Below are 20,149 nucleotides of genomic sequence, written 5' to 3'. Positions count from 1 at the left end.
CACGCTTCCAGCCTAGCCTTTCTCATTTCTCAGTTCACTGCACAAGTAAGGGTCTTTCACACCTTTCTGCTTGGGTCGGCTTTAACCTGTGACCTTGCGTCTCAGCTTTCTGAGCAGCTATGATTACAGGTGTGAACCACTAGTGCCCAGCTCAGGAACTTAGTAAAAACACCCTTAATGTAAAAAAAAAAAAAAATCTGCAAAAAAATGTGTTTTAAAATCTTCATTCTTTGATATTCAGTGGCTCCCTCTTCTATGGGCAGCTATAAAGAATCTATCACTACAATCCATCACTAGAGGAACTTCCAAATAAATCAATGGTAATCCCAATGACAAGTTCAGTCTTTTTTTAAAAAAACGCTACGACTGGGGCTTGAATTGAGCTTCTGGGTGATATCCTTTAGCTTTTTTGTTATTATTGTGTTTTTTGCTTAAGGCTAGACCTCTTGAGCCACAGCTCCCTTCTGGCTTTTTTGGTGGTTAATTAGAGATTGAAGAGTCTCATGGATTATCCTGCCTGGGCTGGCTTTGGACTTGATCCTCAGATTTCAGCAGCTAAATTCACAAGTGTGAACTATTGGCACCTGGCTAATTTAGGCAATTTTAAGACACCATTTCTTTACTAATATGATCTGAACTTGTATTTAAGATAGATGTAGTTAATAAACAAAATTAATCATTTTATTATAAAAGGTGCTTAAATATGGATCCAAAGTTGTTTTTCTACAGTCTTTAAGATTCATTTTTTCTAGCTTTTAAAATATATTTTTCAATAGTTTAAGAGTAAAAAGAAGGCTAAGGCTCTGGCTTAGGGGTAGAAAGTGCTTGCTTGCCTACCATGCACTATTCCTAGCATGTGTTACCAAAAAAAAAAAATCTTCAACTCTTTATGCTATTTATATTAGATTTTACAAATGCACTAAAGAGAAAACTGAATTACTCTTTCCTGAACAGGTGTAAATACACCATACAGTTGACCTATATCGACTACCTAATACTGTCTTAAAATCTTTTAGACATGGCTACAGGAGATGTAAACTAATGGCCTTATAAACTCAGCCCCAACTTCAAGTGGGTCCTACATGGTACCTGATAATCTTTCCACTTTTTAAAATGAGCATTTTCCTTAAACTTATGGACTTCGCACTTTCCTTTTCTCCTCACATTTGTTTGATGGGGGTGGGGTGAGGAAAGAGACTCATTCAATTTCTTGCCAATGAATCTGTATATGCTCACAATAATCCATCCTTTGTATTCAAGCCACCAAACAAGTCCATGCATCCAACCAAAATCTAGTCATCTCTTCTGGAATACTTCACTGACATCTTCCTCAGTAAGTCTAAGAGTCATTATCTTTTCTCCAAAGCCTACTCCCTTTCTTATTCTGAAGGTGCCCAAGCAGATACAGTTGTGTATTTAACAATGTTTCTTCTAAAATATCCTAAGACTCTTGCAATTTTGATTCTCATGCCAGCTCTATCTTAGTATGAGTTCTGTCATGAATTAGAGACTTTGTCTCTGAATAGAATAGTCTGTTTTAATGCCTTCCTAAGCAATGCAACCTCAGATTTGAATTCAAACACCCTGACCTCAATTGCTGAGGTTCTTAAGACTGGATAAGTATGCTTGCTGGGTATGAAATTCCAAAAATGCCTGTACTTTTCCTTTTTCTTTGCCAGTCCTGGTGCTTGAACTCAGGGCCTGAAGGTACAGTCCCTGGCTTCTTTTTGCTCAAGGCTAGCTAGCACTCTACCTTGTGAGCCACAGCACCACTTCTGGCTTTTTCTGTTTATGTGGTACTAAGGAATTGAACCTAGGGCTTCATGCATACTAGGCGAGTACTCTACCACTAAGCCATACTTCCAGTCCTCACCTATACTTTCTTAATAACATCATTTTTAATGCACTCTGGCTAGAACTGAATGTCCTAAGGCCAAAAGCTGTGGATTAGGTCTGCTGAGTTGGTGTTGTCTTTTCAACACTAAGTAGTGTCTGAATTATAAATGTGCTGAATAGCTATATTTAAATAAACCACAGAAATATACCTGTTATTTGTTGTATAGATCCATTTAAGCTTGTCATTCCATTAATTTCTCGAAATGTTAGGAACTGTCCTGTTTCAAGTTTGTGAGGATGATTTTCAAGACAAGTGACAATGCCAGGATCAGCCTAAACATAAAAGTATGTATTAAAAAAATCAAGTTCATGTATTCTATTTGTACCAATTCTGTCACACACCAAAAAATTTATTGCAAAATTTTGAAACCAACATTCCAAGCCATTCTTATCTTTCACTAGTAAAAGCCTTTTAAAAACTATTAAAAATAATGATAGGGCTGGGGATATAGCCTAGTGGCAAGAGTGCCTGCCTCGGATACACGAGGCCCTAGGTTCGATTCCCCAACACCACATATACAGAAAACGGCCAGAAGCTGAGCTGTGGCTCAAGTGGCAGAGTGCTAGCCTTGAGCGGGAAGAAGCCAGGGACAGTGCTCAGGCCCTGAGTCCAAGGCCCAGGACTGGCCAAAAAAAAAAAAAAAAAGAAAATAATGATAAAATTACCACTTTTTAAAACTGAATGGTGAGATATCATCTCATGTTTAGTGAGAGATTTTCATGGAACCCACAAAGGAGGTTCAAATATTTCATACATTCAAAGATTAGTGACAACCAACAGAAGATAAAATGTTGACTAAGTAGTAATACACCTGGAGATTCAGTATGAAGAGTCTTTTCACTAAATTTTTCTTAAGAAGGCATGAGAAAAGTAGTATCACATTGAATTTTACAATAAAGCATAAAATCAGAAGCACAAAGACTTTTTTTTTTTGTCAGTCCCGGGGCTTGGACTCAGGGCCTGAGCACTGTCCCTGGCTTCTTTTTTGCTCAAGGCTAGCACTCTGCCACTTGAGCCACAAGGCCACTTCCAGTTTTTTCTGTGTATATGGTGCTGAGGAATCGAACCCAGCACTTCGTGCATGCTAGGCAAACACTCTGCCACTAAGCCACATTCATAGCACATTCATAGCACTATTATATCAAAATATATTTTCATCCCTTGTATTTGATTTTTGTGATCTTTTACTATAAGAGTACAAATAAGGTAAGTTACTTAGGCTATATAAACAAAAAATATTAAAAGACTATGACTTTTCCAGCTCTTTTAGGGAATAAAAAATTAAGTTTACAATAAAGTAGGAGTATATAGTTAAAAAAATCCACTTTTTTTCACTTGAAGATGATCAATCTTTCAACTTTTTCCATCTTCTAACTATTGCTTTAGGAAGGTAGCAGATTAGAAAATATTTGTCTATGATGACTTTAATGTACTTTTAGGATATAGTCAATAATACATTTATGATCCCACACTATAAACATTCAGTAACCAGTGAATCACAACTCAAATCTCTTAGGCATATTATACAGAACAAAACTGAAATTAAAATTTGTGGCAAACAAATATTGTTCTCTAATAATGTTAGAAGGAATCCAGAAGTTTCTTAATAATCCAACTTTATGTTAATCTTAATACAACATAGTCAAGAATGAAAATATTCAAGAAAAACAAATATCCATATTATCTCAAAACACCACAGGATAAGTATTATTACAGCACTTTGCTAATATTACTTAAGATTTTTAATAAAAAGTTCACTAAGATAGTCATACTTGCGTTATGTTTGAAATGAAAATTTCTTTTGATTCTTCTCCTGTTGTATCTGAAACTTCAAATGTATCACCAAAATCACAAAACAACCGGGACCAAATTCCATGTATATCTGCACTAATGAACTGTGAAATAACAAAGAGAAGTCCTTTTATGTATATCAAGAAAATAATCTTAAGTCCTTTTATGTAAGTAAAAGTAAACTCAATTATCTTCTTTTATGTAAGCATATATTTTTTGGAATACATGAATAGGATACATGCCTATGATTCAGTGAAGGAGTCAATGAATTTATATTTGGTGAGTGGACATTTAGTGTAAGAACATCAGAAGTACCAAAACTGTATTGCTTTCCCACCTGAATGTACCTGATCTCATCCGATCCTGGAAGCTAAAGAGGGCTGTCGAAACCTACTAGTATCAGTGTATCACCATTATATGCTTTATGATTTTTTTAAATAACAAAACGTCTGGCCTTGTCATAAAATACAATCATAACACATGTTTCAATAATATGAAAGTGAATTCTTACTTGCTATTTTAGAATAATAAATGAGCATGTCCACTCATCAAAAGGGGTAGAATTAACAGCTAAAAATCAATAGAATAGGGGCTGGGGATATGGCCTAGTGGTAAGAGTGCCTGCCTCATATATATGAGGCCTTGGTTCGATTCCCCAGCACCACATATACAGAAAATGGCCAGAAGTGGCGCTGTGGCTCAAGTGGCAGAGTGCTAGCCTTGAGCAAAAAGAAGCCAGGGACAGTGCTCAGGCCCTGAGTCCAAGCCCCAGGACTGGCCAAAAAAAAAAACAAAAAACAAAAAACAAAAAACAAAAAAAATCAATAGAATGCTGCTTAAAAAAAAAAAGCACAGTCTATATTAAAGGCCAAGGAGTGGAACAGGCAAATCAGTCATGAAAGAGAAAAATGAGATTAATACATTACAAATGTCTTATGAAAAGTGATTTTTAAAACAAAACGTTATCCTCTTTTCCAAAATTTGTAGACATTCTTTTTGTGCTTAAAATTATTTCTAGAGGTACTATTCTTGTTCTGTAACATATCCAATCTAGAACAATGTGAGTTTTCTATAAAACTAAAGTACTGTAGTATTTGAACATAATACCTATTTTCATTAAAATCTACAACTCCTATTATACAGCTCATATTATACATATTAAACAAAGACAACTTGAAAGTTCTTCTATTCTCCCACTTTATACCTAAGTCACCATCTTTTAGATGGGTAACTACAGAAATTCCTAACTGTTCTAGCTGCCGTTACCTTTATAACCCAATAATTCTCTTGTTTTTGTATATTTTGCATGACCACTTCCTACTTGAATCCAAAGGGCTCTTGTTTATGTTATATTTACTAATAATACATATCGAGTTAGAAATTAAAATAGAAAAACATAAAATGCAAGAATACATAAACACATTCCCCAAGTTTCAGGACACACATTTTATAGATTAAGAGCTGAGTGTCAAGGGAATTTTGTAATACTATTAAAGTAGGTACTTTTCTAAGTAGATCCTCTCAAAAATGTACTCAGAGCACTTTGAAAACTGCTGCTATAATCTTCTCTCCAAATATCAAGATCTTTCAAAAATACAAATCACATAAAAATTTACAAGCTTAAAACTCCACTATTCTGAGACAGGATATGGTTCTCTACCTCTTTTCTGACTTGGTATCATTTACTTCTATTTTTTGAACTCTGTTTTGATGCTAGCTTACCTCTTGTGCTGCTCAAATATATCAAAATAATTTTTATACATCTGCCAATCCCTTGCTTTGAGTGCCCATTCCCAGATCCAAACATAGATGGTTCTCGTTTCTGAGAAGACTATTCAAATATCTTTTCAGAAAGAACTTCCCCAACTTTCTGACTTAACAGAAATGGCATCAGCTTGTATTCCAACTTCAGATAAAATTTTAAATTCTTTGTTCATTTGTGTTTTCATATAAATTAAAATTTAAAAACATATCACATATTTGCTAGTGTCATACCCCTTCCTATCAAATGGTAATGTTCATAACTGAGAAAATGTTTGTCCTATTCATTAATCTGGCATGCAGTAAATGTTTAATGATTACTATCAAATGATATAATGCTTAAAGTTAGAGGAATCACATTTATCATCCTTCCCAGTTATGGCCTTAACTTCCTTAATTGTTTAATATTGTTTAAAACCAAACTTAAATCACAGTTTAAAAATTGTAAGTGCCAGGCACTGTCAGTGGCTCATACCTGAAATCCTAGCTACTCAGGAGGCTGAGATCTGAGGATCACAGTTCAAAGCCAGCCCAGGGAAGGAAAGTCATCCATGAGACTCTTATCTCCAATGAACCACCAGAAAACCGGAAGTGGTGCTGTGGCTCAGTGCTAGAGCACTAGCCTTGAGCTGAAGAGCTCAGGGACAGTATATAAGCCCAGAGTTCAAGCCCCATGACTGACAAAAAATAAATAAATAATAATAAAAATGATGCTCATACTCAAATTAAAGGGCAAAATCTTGTGATTGTCCTTACATAAACACAGCTTCTTACAAAAACTCCATAAATAGCTAAAATCTTTAAGAACAAAAGTATTTACTTTTCCCTAGCTGCATATCATTTAAGAATTAAATATTACTACCTTAATTGGAGGGAAATGAGAATGGCAAAAGTCATTGATCTTCAACTGCAATCCAAGTTTCATCTCAGTCAGTACTACACACTGATGAAAAAACAAAAATGCACAATTATTTTGGTAAAACACAACTTATCTCTTTAGAAGTAAAAAAATGACATGCACAATTATTTTGGTAAAACACAAACTTATCTCTTTAGAAGTAAAAAATTGACAAAAACAAAAAAACACATTTAGGAGAAAACTGCTCACTTTGAATTCTCTCACCAACAGAGGCCTCACAATTAGAAATAAACCTTACTATATATACCTTCGTAGAAAGTGAAGAGTGTATTTTCCTGCTTCTTGACTTTGCACTTGATAATCTGACTTGCCTTGGCCAATGGAAAATGAATGGAAGGAACATGAATAGAGACTTTAAACGTGTTTCAGTGGTTGGTCTTGTCTTTTTGTGTTTATTACTGCTAGAGAATACAATCTTTGTAATCTGGTCCCAGATGAGACACCATCAGAACACAGATTTGGGGGTTCAATTCTTGCTAAGTAGAGCCTTAGAGCCACCAAAGTCCCCAGCTGATAAGCCAAAGCAAAAGGAAGATATACGAATATAATGTTATAATCAGTTCTGTTTCAAGTAGTTGTTTATGCATATTACTGTCTAAATATAATTAATATTTAGAACGTTATTTTGTTTTTCCCCTAAAAAAGGAACATTTGATATGTATTATCCACTGTCTTCTAATGAATTTTTTTTGTTCTATTCCTCAATATACCAGAGATTACATCAGTTCTTCTTTATTGCCTTGGTATGTATTAGTACTATTTAAAATGCAATAATGTACTAACCTGGTATTGTTCTAAGAAGGAGAGATCTGTGTTTTCATTGAAAGGAATAGAAGACGATGATACATTAACGTATGGATTTAGTTCTGCAATATGGCGAAGTACAGCTTCAGCCCTAAAGAAAGTTTAAAAATTAATTCAAAATATTAAGATGGACTGTCATATTCCACACAATCTTGATACGTATCTAATTTCAAAGATCCCCAAGTCTTTTAATGATTTTGTAATACTAAAGATTCCCTTTAGTAATTGAAAAGAAATTCACTTCTATGTGTGTGAATGTATCAAAATTGGACAAATACAAGTAACTACCTAAATATATATGCCAATACTTAAGCTATGGTAGCGTTAGGTTGTGATTATTTAAACTACTAGAATTGAATTGGTGTTTGCATAGAGAATATTCTGAAAAATCTGAATTTAAAAAATCTTGTGACAATATATTAAAATATCTTCACCTATTTCTTCCATTAAGAACATCATCTTCACAGAGAAAGAAGTTGGTTCCTAGATCCCATGCTTGGCATTTTTCTGTATCATGAATTGTAAGTGCCTTCAAAAGAAGGAAAACATCTATTAAACTCTAGAATAGCATAAAGACATCATTTTACATTGTACTGGGACATTATGTATAAACAAAAAACAATTACAGGCATAAGAATCTAAAAAGGGGGGCTGGGAATATGGCCTAGTGGCAAGAGTGCTTGCCTCACATATACATGAAGCCCTGGGTTCGATTCCCCAGCACAACATATATAGAAAATGGCCAGAAGTGGCGCTGTGGCTCAAGTGGCAGAGTGCTAGCCTTGAGCAAAAAGAAGCCAGGGACAGTGCTCAGGCCGAGTCCAAGACACAGGACTGGCAACAACAACAACAAAACAACAAAAAGAATCTAAAAAGATATAAAAACTAGCTTATTACACAGATATGAGTATATGCATCAAGAATCTCCAATACACTAACTAAAAAACTAACTTTATAATCAGAGACTTTGAGTCAATACACATAATATGTCATTAAAAATACCATATAAGGGCCTGGGAATATGGCCTAGTAGTGACAAGAGCGCTTGCCTCCTATACATGAAGCCCTGGGTTCCATTCCCCAGCACCACATATACAGAAAATGGCCAGAAGTGGCACTGTGGCTCAAGTGGCAGAGTGCTAGCCTTGAGCAAAAAAAAAAAAAGAAAGATTGGTAAAAATACCATATAAAATTTTAGAAAACACTTAAGAAATATTTTAAATAAAGAAACATTTTAAATAACTCCATCATCTAATTAATAAAATTAACTCACAGATTACGAAAAAACCACTAGTCAAGTAAGCCAGCAAACCTTACAGAAAAATAAGCAAAATTAATTTTTATGAGGAACATACTGAAGAAACTGATATGACTCTTGAAAATATATGAAAAAATGTTTAACCCACTCTGGAATTAAATACCTTTTCTCTCTACTTAAATTGACATAAGTCCAAAAGTCTGATAACAAAAAAATCTACCAAAAAATCATGTAGATTAGTCACACTTATAAATTACTAATGACAATGTGAAGTGAATAAACCTTATTAGAAAGGATATTAGCAATTTATAGGAGGGGAACATGCTTTTTTTCCTTGACATAGTAATCCTACTTTTCAGAATCTATTCTGAAGACATTTTTGAAAAGATACAAAATTATCTATCTACAAAGGTACTAGGTATAGTACTATTAAAAAAACTAGAACAATCAAATTGTCTAACAACAGGGAAAACTCAGCAGTGTGTGATCTACCTACACAATGTATCTACATGCAATTCCTCCAATAATTAAATAAACATTGCTACGCAGTAATTTTAAAGATATGTTGTTAAATGATAAATATCAAGATGGAGAAAGTCATTTTAAGAAAGGGAGAAGAAAAAACATATATGTGCTACATATAAAGAGAGAAGTATATATTCTTGCATTTGCTTACACTGAAAAGTGAAAGAGGTGACCTAGTAAGTGAAGGAAAAAAGCAAGATTTATTTGAAAATATTCTGTTTTATAAATATGAAGTCTCACATAATTAAATTTTTAAAAATCCTTAAAAATACAACTATTTACTGAGTTTTCATATGAATATCGGTAAGAATTAAAGTGACTTAAAAAAGCAGTTGTCTGCCAAATTTGTGTGGATTCTAAAACAAAATAAAAAAATTACATTATTTCCAATAACATACTGTCATTAATATGGAAGTTGTTATTCTGAAATGCTATATAGGTTGTATATAAAGTAGGGCAAATAAATGATTAGTTAACCATTAGAATTTCATACTCTTAGAATAAGGAAAAAAGATAAAAATATAAAACAAAATATAATACCAAATGTGAATTCAAAGTTTACTCATGATGAATGTTGTAACTCTGTTCACCAAAAAGATTTTATACTTAGAAAGACTAAAGGAGCTATTTATTAAAAACACTCTACAACTTGAGGATGCTAATAACAAAAAAAATGGAAAGATTTTATAGTCAATGAAAATAATAACTAGAATGAATCACAACACATAAATTATATTTAATACTTAAATTCATGAATTATGTGGTTTCACAGGTTGTGGTGAATACATCATGACATGTATATACACGTACACACAAGATAAATACAGAGAGTCAATTCACTGGTCAGTGATTTTTGAAAGATGGTAAACAAAGGGGAAAATAATAAAAGCATCATGTCTTCTGTACATTTACAGCCCATACTTTTGTGAAATCAAAGGACAAATGAAAATTTTTCTAAAATGTTATTCCAGCTAATAAATGAAGAAAGAATGACAAGATTACAACTACTTTTCCCAATTAAATACTTAATGTAGACCATTATTATGAGGGGATATAACCAGTAAGTAATAGTTAAGGTTATAGAATACATTGTCTGAAATTTACGTAACAGTAGCTCACGTCTATAATCCTAGCTGCTTGAGAGGTGGATGCAAAGGCTTCCAGTATCTCAACCAATATTTGGGCATGGAGGAGGTTGTATCTGTCATTCTAGATATGCAAGAGGCTGAAATTGGGAGGACAGAGGTTCTAGGCCAGTTTGGGCAAAAAAGATTATAGGATGATGTAAGCTCTACAGAAAAAGCTGGCTCAGCTGTAACGGGAACTTAATATATGAGGATCACAACCAAAGCAAGATGCTATCGCAAAAAGAAGCCACTTTCATGTACTTTTCAAATTTCCAGAGATTTTTTTTTATTAAAGGAATAGTGCAGTCTTAAAGTAATTTGGGTATGAAATGAAGAAACAAGAAGCTCAAGCTCAAGTGTGAACAATACTATTACTACAAACTGGCACAAACAAAATAATTCCTGCAAGTTTTCATAGTAAAGATATACTTACTTTAATCCCTGCAAGAACAAGATTCTTTGCTATAAAGGAAAAAGAAAAAAAAGTATAACTTAATCCAAGGAATCTTTTTTAGAGCCTTTTATAAAACTTTTTATAGCTACAAGAAATACAAATGCCTTATTATTTTTTTTGCCAGTCCTGGGCTTAGAACTCAGGGCCTGAGCACTGTCCCTGGCTTCTGTTTGCTCAAGGCTAGCACTCTGCCACTTGAGCCACAGCGCCACTTCTGGCCACTTTCTATATATGTGGTGCTGAGAAATCGAACCCAGGGCTTCATGTATATGAAGCAAGCACTCTTGCCACTAGGCCATATTCCCAGCCCTAAATGCCTTATTTTTAAGAAAGTTAAAAATAAAGATAAACGAAAACCAAAATTTTGTATAATTATACCACCCAGAGAGAACTATTCCTAAAATTTTATTTCTTCCAAACATGTTTTATGACTCCATGTTCTACCATAACAAATTCATGAGTATATAGAATAGTCATTAATAATCGTTAATATAAAAAGTAGAAAAAAAGGCATTATTGCTTCCATCTGGAAGAACATTTCATTACCATGAAAGTCAGAACTGAATGTGACCCAAGACTGTGGATCTAATTTCCTTTATAAGAAATAAAAAGTTAAATTACTTTATGGTACAAAAGTGTCACATTAATTATGACTAAAATACTACTTACCTATTTCCAAACCAAGACCACCCATACCACTTAAGAAAACATGGGACTTTGCCATCTTCTGCATTGCTGTATCTCCAAGGACGTACCTCTGTCGACTGAAACACAATGAAAAACAATAGTCTGTCAGAATTACATATATGATACATAAGGTTGCTTGGAAACGTCAAGTATTATTCACTAGATCTCCCCAGAGTTGTTTTGGAACATCTGTATGGTGTTAACGTACCAGGTCTCCATTTCTTCCTGCTCCTCACATGTATTATAGTGGTTACTAACAGATATCTGAATTTCCTATCTCGTCCTTAAAACTTTCAATACAAACAGACCTGGTTCCTTTACAGTTCCACTGATTTAAAATTTCTGAATACTGTTTTACTTATAAAAGCTGGTAAAGTATATTTAGAATTGTTAGGTTATGCATTAATAGCATCAAATAGTTACCAATGAGGATTAAATATATACACACACACACACTGGTAATTTTAAAAAATATTTAAAAAGTTAATAGTAAGTATTTAAGTATTAGTAAGTATTTAAAAAGTTAATAGTAAGAGTTTATCTGAATGAGCTACGAGAAACTTGAGCTATCCAAGATAGCATAAATTTGAATAAATTCTTATAAAAATAATTTGAAAAACAAATACAGTATAAGCAATAAATAACTTCAGAAACCAATATTTCCTATTTCCCATAGGGTAGTCCAACTTCTTTAATATTACTCACAAGATCACTAATAAACTAGTTCTTGCTTCTCTCTTTCATTTCTTTATTAAACTCCAGGTTTCAAGTGTACTAAAGATTTTCAGTTTCTCAAACGTGCTAAGTTGTCTTTGGTGGATAGAGACCCAACATCCATACAACTGTGCTCTTATTTAGGCCCACTGAATGACAGTTCTCAGGCTCCAGCAGTGGCTTTTTTTTAGAGCTCAGGGTCTTACACCTGCCAAGCTAGTGCTCGTCCACTGAGCTAAATCCGCAGTTTCTTTGGTTAATAGAATATTTGTCTGTTAGGTCTTAGTTTGTAATTACTTTTTCCTATGAAACTTCCTTTGATCCTTCACTTTTGTCAAGTCAATGATAGATCGCCTTCTATGTGCATTCCTAATAGCCTAATGCGATTTACTGAAATATCACAGTAACACCTCACAGCAGACATTAGCCATACCACATATTAGTGAATATAGCCAGTATGAAGAAATCACCAAGGCTGCTTATTGTCAGAAAGCCCTAGATAAGAAAAAACGCCCTTTTACTGAAGGAACAGTATTTCTTTGTAGTTTTTATCTACTAGCCCTAGTTTAACTCCTTGGAGCCACAGAAAACTAATTTCTCTCGGATGTAACAACCTTCTGCACATTTTGGTATTCAGAATCCAGTGTTCTTTCTCAAGGTCAATAACCCCAGTTCCTTAATTCTAAATATGGCATCATTTTAAGTCACCAGCATTTACAGTGTGAGCTGCAGTGATGGGAAGGAATGACAGACTGGATTTGGTGGTCTCCTTGAATCAACGAAACATCTGTGAACTGAATAAAGTTCAGATTTGTAACTGATATATCCGAGAGTAGAGATGCAAAAGCATACTAGCGATCTACAGAGGGGTTTTCTCCAATTGTCAGCTGAGTAGGTATTAGTACATACATAGGAGGAAACAACCTCAAGGAATCACCTGAAAGGCAAGAAGAACTGTCTGGTACTTAAGTAGAGTTGGAAGTTTTTGTTTTCTTCTTTAGCCAAGCAGAAAACCTTACAATATAAAGGGCTCTGGAGAGAATATTAAGAAGGGTATTCTATCAGTAATGGAAAAAAAACAACTTAGCTCTAATTTTAAGCTTCCACTGGACTTAAGCAGAAAAGCAAGCTGTGAAAGAAACAACCTATTTCTAATTAACTTAAGCAAGTTACTATGTCCCTAAGCAAGTTCTAGAATATTTAAAGAAATTCACAATTATTTAGCACTCCAAAGTGAGTAAGACTCATGATGTCTGGCCCACATTAAAAAAAATTACCAGGTATCTGAAAGACAGGAAAATAAAAATCATACTGAAACGTAAATCAATAGGCACATAATTATAACTGTCCTAGATGACAGAAATAGAGAAGACAAAGACAACTACTATAAATAGGATCAATAAGAATTTTAACTATGATAAAGGTAGAGAGAAGTATAAACTAAGAAATGTTGGGAGAATAAAACTACAAAATCCTTGATTAAGAATATACTGTGGGGGGCTGGGAATATGGCCTAGTGGTAAAGTGCTCGCCTTGTATACATGAAGCCCTGGGTTCAATTCCTCAGCACCACATATATAGAAAAAAGTCAGAAGTGGTGCTGTGGCTCAAGAGGTAGACTGCTAACCTTGAGCAAAAAGAAGCCAGGGACAGTGCTCAGGCCCTGAGTCCACAACCCAGGACTGGCAAATAAAAAAAATACGCTGGTCTGGATGCTGGTGGCCCACACCTGTAATCCTAGCTACCACAGAGGCTGAGATCTGAGGATCACAGATTTAAGTCAGCCCAGGAAAGAAAAGTCTATGAGACCTTTATCTATAAGAAATTACAAAAAACATCCTCAAAGTAGAGTTATGGCCCAAGTGGTAAAGTGCTAGCTTTGAGTAAAAGAAGCTCAGGGATAGTGCCAAGGCCCAACAAAAAAATTAAAAGAAGTATAAAATTACATATATATATATACACATACATTATAAGGAATTAATAACAAATTTGAGACTATAAAGAGAATTGGGAGGTATAACAACAAAACTTCTCAAAATGAAGCAAAGGGGTTAAAATGAATTTTTTTTAAAAAAATCAGCTAACACCAGTGAGCTGTAGGACAATTATATTTAATATTGGAGTTCTTGAAACAGACAAGGAGGTTAGTAAGAAAGGAACCTGTGAGCAATGTCCAAAGGTTCACAGAAATGTTATCAAATGCCTCCTAATGGTATCTTCAAACGGACTACTCCATCGCTTGAAAATAACCAGAGGGGAAAAAAAAAAAAGCAAGTTTCCGTATCGGTGTGGTACTTACCTGTATAATCCATCATCAATTTCCACAGAGTCTGTTGACGTGACGGGCAGATTTTTACTTGTACTGGAGGGAAGGAAAAAAAAAAAAGAGAAAAAAATGAGACGACTAAACCATTCACATTCTAGACTATCCAATCACAACCCAAAGAATTCACTGGTCCCGGCTTCTCCTAAGGGCATCCAGGCACTCAGGAACACCTTCTGTCTGCCTGAGTTCCACAGTGGAGATGACATGGGGGGGGGGGGCGGTGCACACACCACCGCAGTCAGGTAGACTGATGGCAGGGCTGCGAAGCCCTTTACACAAGCCGGTCACCCCGTTCCGGCGGCGGCGGGGTTTATAAAAAGAAAAACGTTGACAACGCCTGTGGGGCATCACCGGAAGCAGAAAGCAAGGCCTGGGAGCGGAATGCAATCCACCTACGAGGGCGCCCGGCTCTAGGGCTAAGTGCGGATCTGCAAACAAGGTGATGACAAGGAAATGTAGAATAGGAGGCCTAAAAATGCTAAATTCTCAATCCGGAGGGCAACACATCAGCTGTGCATCTGGTATGGAAAGGTGGGGCGGTGAAACGCTGTCCTGGTCGTTAATAGGATCACCCACTAAGACCGGCTTCTAAATAATTATTAGGGGAAAAAACAACAACATTTGGAACGATGAAAGCAAACCAAGAGATTATTTAATATATACACATATATACAAAAAGCACGTTTAGAACTCGCACCCCAACTCGAGCCCGCGGGAGGCGGGCTTTGCCTCCGGGGGAGCCCGAGGCGGCGGGAGGCCCGCGGCCCGAGCCCGAGCCCCGCCGCCACACCCACCCCGCGGCCCCTCGCGGCCCCCGCCCAGGCCCGCGCGCGCCTCTGCCTCCCGGGCGCCTCACGCCTGCCCGGGCAAACGGGGACACCCAGAGCCCCGCTCCTCCCAGGGTCTCCGGCTGCTTGGCGCCCACCGCGTCCGGTCACCTGCTGGCGCCCCAGGAAGAGCAGGACGCTTCTTCCCCGCGAAGCGCGGCCGCCAGCTGGGATCCCGCCATCATCGTCTTCCCGGTCTCCCCTCACGCCGCGGCCGCCGCGGGTCCCAGCGGAGCGGAGCAGAGCGGAGCAGAGCGGAGCGGGCAGGGAGGAAGGGGGCGGGGCCTCGAGGGGGTCAAGGGGCGCGCCGTGACGTCACCGGCGGGGCGGGCCCCAGGGAAGAGCGGAGGCCCGCCGCCGCGCCGCGCCGCGCTTTCCCGTCAACCCCCAGGGAAGACCTGGTTTCCGGTTTTGGGGGCGGGGGGGTGGGGTGGGGTGAGGGGTGAGGAGGGATTGGCTGGCGGGTGGGCGGGCTTTGCGGCAGGTGAGTTGGAAGGCGGGCTTACGCGGACCGGACGTGGGGGTGGTGGGGGTGGGGGCGGGACAGAGACGCCCGGAAAGCGTGGGGATTGGCCCGAGCGGGTTGGAAGGCTTTGAGCATGCGCGTCTCCCGCGCTGCCTTGCGGCGACTCGCCGAGTGGCAGGCGGCCGCAGTCTCCGCTCCGCCGAGGACTGGGGGCCCCTGCCACGTGCGAGGCCTTGCCGTGGATGTGGGGTGCAGTCGAGGAACCTTCTTTTCAGGAGCCAAAGAGAAGGTTTGCCCTCTTCATTTTAACAGGGCTGGAAGGAGGCCTGGAGGGCGGGCGGGAGGGGGGCGGGGGAAGGCACTTCCCCATCACTTGTGACTTAATCTAGATCCCACCCAGCTAGGAAAGAACGGAGTGGACACTGCGGCGTTAGAATGTGTATTTCATTCACACACACTTGACCTTCATGGAAAACTCAAAAGCATATGCGTGTGTGCGCATATATACACAGACACACATATATATACACTTGTACATGTAAAGTCGTTGTACAAAGGGCTTTCAGGCCCCTACGTGAGATTCTGAGTACCGTGCATCTTGATCAGTGTCATCCCCTCTATCATTCTACCACCTTCCCCGTCTGTCCCAGTCCCACCCGTCCCCTCCCTTCCCCTCCCTCAAGTTATCTGGATCCATTTTCCCACAGGCACATGGACTGTTGTGACCAAGTTTGCCCAGCATTCTGTCCTCCAGTTGTCGACTCCCACATGCCCTAAAACAGGCCTCCTCCCCGTGCAACGGACGTTTTCCCTTCTTGTCCATCCTGTTCAACTGTAAAGCTAATGATGACTCAGCGGTGTTACCCGTGGAGTTCACCACCGCAGGTGCCGTCCATCAGCTTGATTGTGTATAGAATGCACATGGCCTTGTATAAGCTTTCGAATATGTTTAGCTGTGTATGTTTTTTTTTTTTTTTTTAAGAAACGTCTGTGGGATTTGAAAGTTACCAAACACTTTAAGTATTATATAATTTTCAGTAATATATATATATACATACTTAATTAGAATTTCTCCCATATGTGCAAACAAGGGGTTCAGAGAAAACTACATTGTCCTTTCTGTCCTTCCATTCTGTTTTCAAAATTGCAAATCTCTAAATAATTGGGATACTCGCTCAGCTATGTTATCATGGATTCACCTGTGGGATAAGTTCCTTAATCATTTTTTAACTTTTTGTATGACCATTAAAACAAATTGGTTTATTGCCTACTATTAAGTATTTGCTTGAACACTGACTTAATCCTCTTTTCTCTGTATTCTAAAATTAACAGATGAAAAATACTTTCAGAAAGTGGTAAGTATAATGAAGAAAATAAAGATCAAAGTGATTGAAAACATGGAGGAACCAGAAGAGCAACAATTTTTTTTTTTTTTTTTTTGTGGCTAGTCCTGGGGCTTGGACTCAGGGCCTGAGCACTGACTGTCCCTGGCTTCTTTTTGCTCAAGGCTAGCACTCTGCGACTTGAGCCACAGCGCCACTTCTGGCCATTTTCTGTATATGTGGTGCTGGGGAATTGAACCCAGGGCCTCATGTATAGGAGGCAAGCACTCTTGCCACTAGGCCATATCCCAGCCCTGGAAGAGCAACAATTTTAAATGGAATAGTCTGGGAAAATGGCCTTTGAGCCCAAACCTAAATAAGGTGAATCACGTGAAGATCTAGCAGGAGAATTTTAGAGAGAGAAGCAAATGTAATGTTTATTTTCCTTTGAGGATTTATCACCTCTTGGTGTGTGTGTGTGTGTGGTGCTAAGCCTAGTCCTCCCAGTTAGGCAGAAGTGAAAGATTGAAGGCTGGCCCTTTAGCAGGAAGTGTGAGACCCTATGTGAAAAGTAAAACAAAGCAAAAAAAAAAAATGTGGCTAAAGTGGCAGGGTATTTGTTTACTAAGTATAAACGCACTGAGTTGAATCTTCATTCCCACCAAGACAAAATTAAACAACAACAAAATGGAGCTGTGTAAATATCTTTTCCAAAGTCCTAGGAGTGAGTTGAATAAATGAAGAGCTTTGCAATTGTTTCATTAGTTTTATGAGGACTACAACTTTCAAATTACTTTTTAACTGACAAATAGGCTAAGCTAAGAAGCAAAGCATGAACCAAAAATTATCAAGAAAACCAGTAATTAGGAAGAACCTACCAGGTGTAGCAGATGATTATTTCATCTACTCACAGAAGTTTAAAATGCTTGAATCTAGATCATGAAAAATATGAAAAATTTGTTCTTTTAGAGCTACATTTATTGTGCAGTTAGTATGTTATCAAAGTTGGTTGTATAATTTTAGTCTTGCTTGGGGTGATTGTAAAATTCTGCTGCTTCTGACTCCAAAGGCAACTCTCTCTGTGTCTCTGCCTCCTTCCTTCTCACCCTCCCTTTTTCCCTTCCTCTCTCCTCACCCACTCTCAAACACATACATACATCACTCACACTAGATCACCAGGTGTTCAGGGAAATTGAGCCCCCATGCCCAGGATACATCATCCCTTAAATCGTTCAGGAGAATTTCCTCCTGGATTGATTTAAAGACATCACATGTTCTGGTTTTGAGCAACCTAAGAAATTCTGGAACCTGTAGGAAAGGGTGATAGGCAATGAGGAGCTACTGTTGACTTTTCTGTTGGAGACTTACAGGTGAGAACCACCTTCTCATAGGAAAGGAAGTCTAACGAGAGTGAAGATATGGCCTCAGCTGGTTCTGTGTGTCTATTGGTGAACATCCTGTGACATCAGATGGTAGTTCCTTACAGCTGAAAAGCATTCGAACAGAAACAGTGATAGAGCCTTACACGTGAAAATGACATTTACCATGATTTTTTTTTCTCATTTACAAAAGCAGTATATGTTTATTTGGGCATACTGGAATCACAGACAAGGAAGAAAAAGTTTTAAAATCAACCCAGCAATAAAGATTTCAACATATATTTACATATATCTATGGTTCAATGCATGCATTTTGTATGTTCTATAGCTTCTAAAATTAGACAATTCATTTTAAATTTAATTTTAGTGTAATCTTACAATTGTTAGCAAGATTAAATTGGACTACGTTTTATTTCTATTTTTCTTTTCTTAATACAGAAACACTTTATAGTAATTAGCAAAGCCTAAAGCATTAGTTGAACATTTGAAACTGGGCCACAGGTAAAATAGATAAAATTCTGAAGTACTAAAAATAGTTTTTATTTTCTTCTATTTTCATTTTCTCTCTAGGCAAGCACAAAATATTATTTCCTTATGACCATGTGTGATCTGAGATGAGGATACTCTAAGGAAATTCTTTACTCATTTGAGCTGATTTTTCCTCCCCCAAAGATTTTGTCATACCTATTTTCATATCACCCCAAGTATTTTCTTAGGTGCAATTTCTTTGTTAGATAGGCTGAAAATGAATTAATGTCAGTTTGGTTCAATTTATTGTTATTCATTTATGCTGCTTGGTTTGGAAAGAAGAAGATCTGTTGGTTGAGTTTAGGAACTTTTGCTTGCTCAGGCAAGACTGAAATCCAACTTTAGTTTAATAGATTAAACAAAAGAAGATAAAACAGAGGTAGAAACTTAATTATCTGATTCATTCTGCAGAATACATTTTTGTTTTGTTTTTGATTTTTATTTTGCCAGTCCCAATGCTTGAACTCAGGGCCTGAGCGCTGTCCCTGGCTTCTTTTTGCTCAAGGCTAGCACTCTGCCACTTGAGCCATAGGCACGACTTCAGCCTTTTTCTATATATGTGGGGATGAGGAATCAAACCCAGGGCTCCATGTACACGAGGTGAGCACCTTATCACTAGGCTGTATTCCCAGCCTCTGCAGAATACTTTTTTAAAACAAAAAAATCTTCATAGTTTGCTACAATTGGAATAAAACCAATAAGCTTGATGTTTGATATGAAATACCGTGCTAATGATGTACCTTTTACAAGCCACATTAAGTTTGGGCCATGAAGTTTAGTTTAAACTTATGGACCATATTATAATTTATGGACCACAATGCTAATATAAAATACTTCCTGTCAAATTTCTTTTTTTTAAATTTATTAATTAAAAATTTTTTGATAAGGTGTTGTGCAAAAAGGGTACAGTTACATCGTAGGGCAGTGTGTACATTTCTTGTGATATCTTACACCTGTTTTTCTTTCCCTTCCCTAGGTCAGGCAGCCATATATACAATAAACAATGTACCAAGAACATACACAGTAGCCACATGGCCTACGCCAAAGAAAATTCGCCTAGGACTTTAAATGTAACGTCGACATTAGACAATATGTCGACAGTAGTCTTATAAGGACGTACATACATAGCTTTTGAGCTGTTGTATTCACTGAGAGGTCAATTTTTTTTTTTTTTTTTTTGGCCAGTCCTGGGCCTTGGACTCAGGGCCTGAGCACTGTCCCTGGCTTCTTCCCGCTCAAGGCTAGCACTCTGCCACTTGAGCCACAGCGCCGCTTCTGGCCGTTTTCTGTATATGAGGTGCTGGGGAATCGAACCTAGGGCCTCGTGTATCCGAGGCAGGCACTCTTGCCACTAGGCTATATCC

The 20,149-nt window shown here is 37.5% G+C and overlaps 1 protein-coding gene across 1 annotated transcript in view; it reads right to left on the bottom strand.

The window, feature by feature from the left end:
• Nucleotides 1-15,320, bottom strand: part of Uba6 (ubiquitin like modifier activating enzyme 6) — a 50,684-nt gene extending 35,364 nt beyond the window's left edge. Inside the window, exons 1-9 of the mRNA XM_048363907.1 lie at nucleotides 15,202-15,320; nucleotides 14,237-14,299; nucleotides 11,206-11,300; nucleotides 10,516-10,544; nucleotides 7,607-7,701; nucleotides 7,152-7,263; nucleotides 6,312-6,392; nucleotides 3,670-3,792; nucleotides 2,046-2,169 (exon numbers count right to left, since the gene is read on the bottom strand). Coding sequence (XP_048219864.1) covers nucleotides 2,046-2,169; nucleotides 3,670-3,792; nucleotides 6,312-6,392; nucleotides 7,152-7,263; nucleotides 7,607-7,701; nucleotides 10,516-10,544; nucleotides 11,206-11,300; nucleotides 14,237-14,299; nucleotides 15,202-15,275 — 796 coding nt within the window. The 5' untranslated portion in view covers nucleotides 15,276-15,320. The remainder of the gene's footprint in view (nucleotides 1-2,045; nucleotides 2,170-3,669; nucleotides 3,793-6,311; nucleotides 6,393-7,151; nucleotides 7,264-7,606; nucleotides 7,702-10,515; nucleotides 10,545-11,205; nucleotides 11,301-14,236; nucleotides 14,300-15,201) is intronic.
• Between the last annotated feature and the right edge of the window lie 4,829 nt (nucleotides 15,321-20,149).

This window comes from Perognathus longimembris, chromosome 16 (genome assembly GCF_023159225.1).
Source record: "Perognathus longimembris pacificus isolate PPM17 chromosome 16, ASM2315922v1, whole genome shotgun sequence".
Taxonomy (NCBI): domain Eukaryota; kingdom Metazoa; phylum Chordata; class Mammalia; order Rodentia; family Heteromyidae; genus Perognathus; species Perognathus longimembris.
The sequence above is the reverse complement of the archived record's forward strand: the minus strand, read 5'-3'. Positions and strand labels throughout refer to the sequence as shown.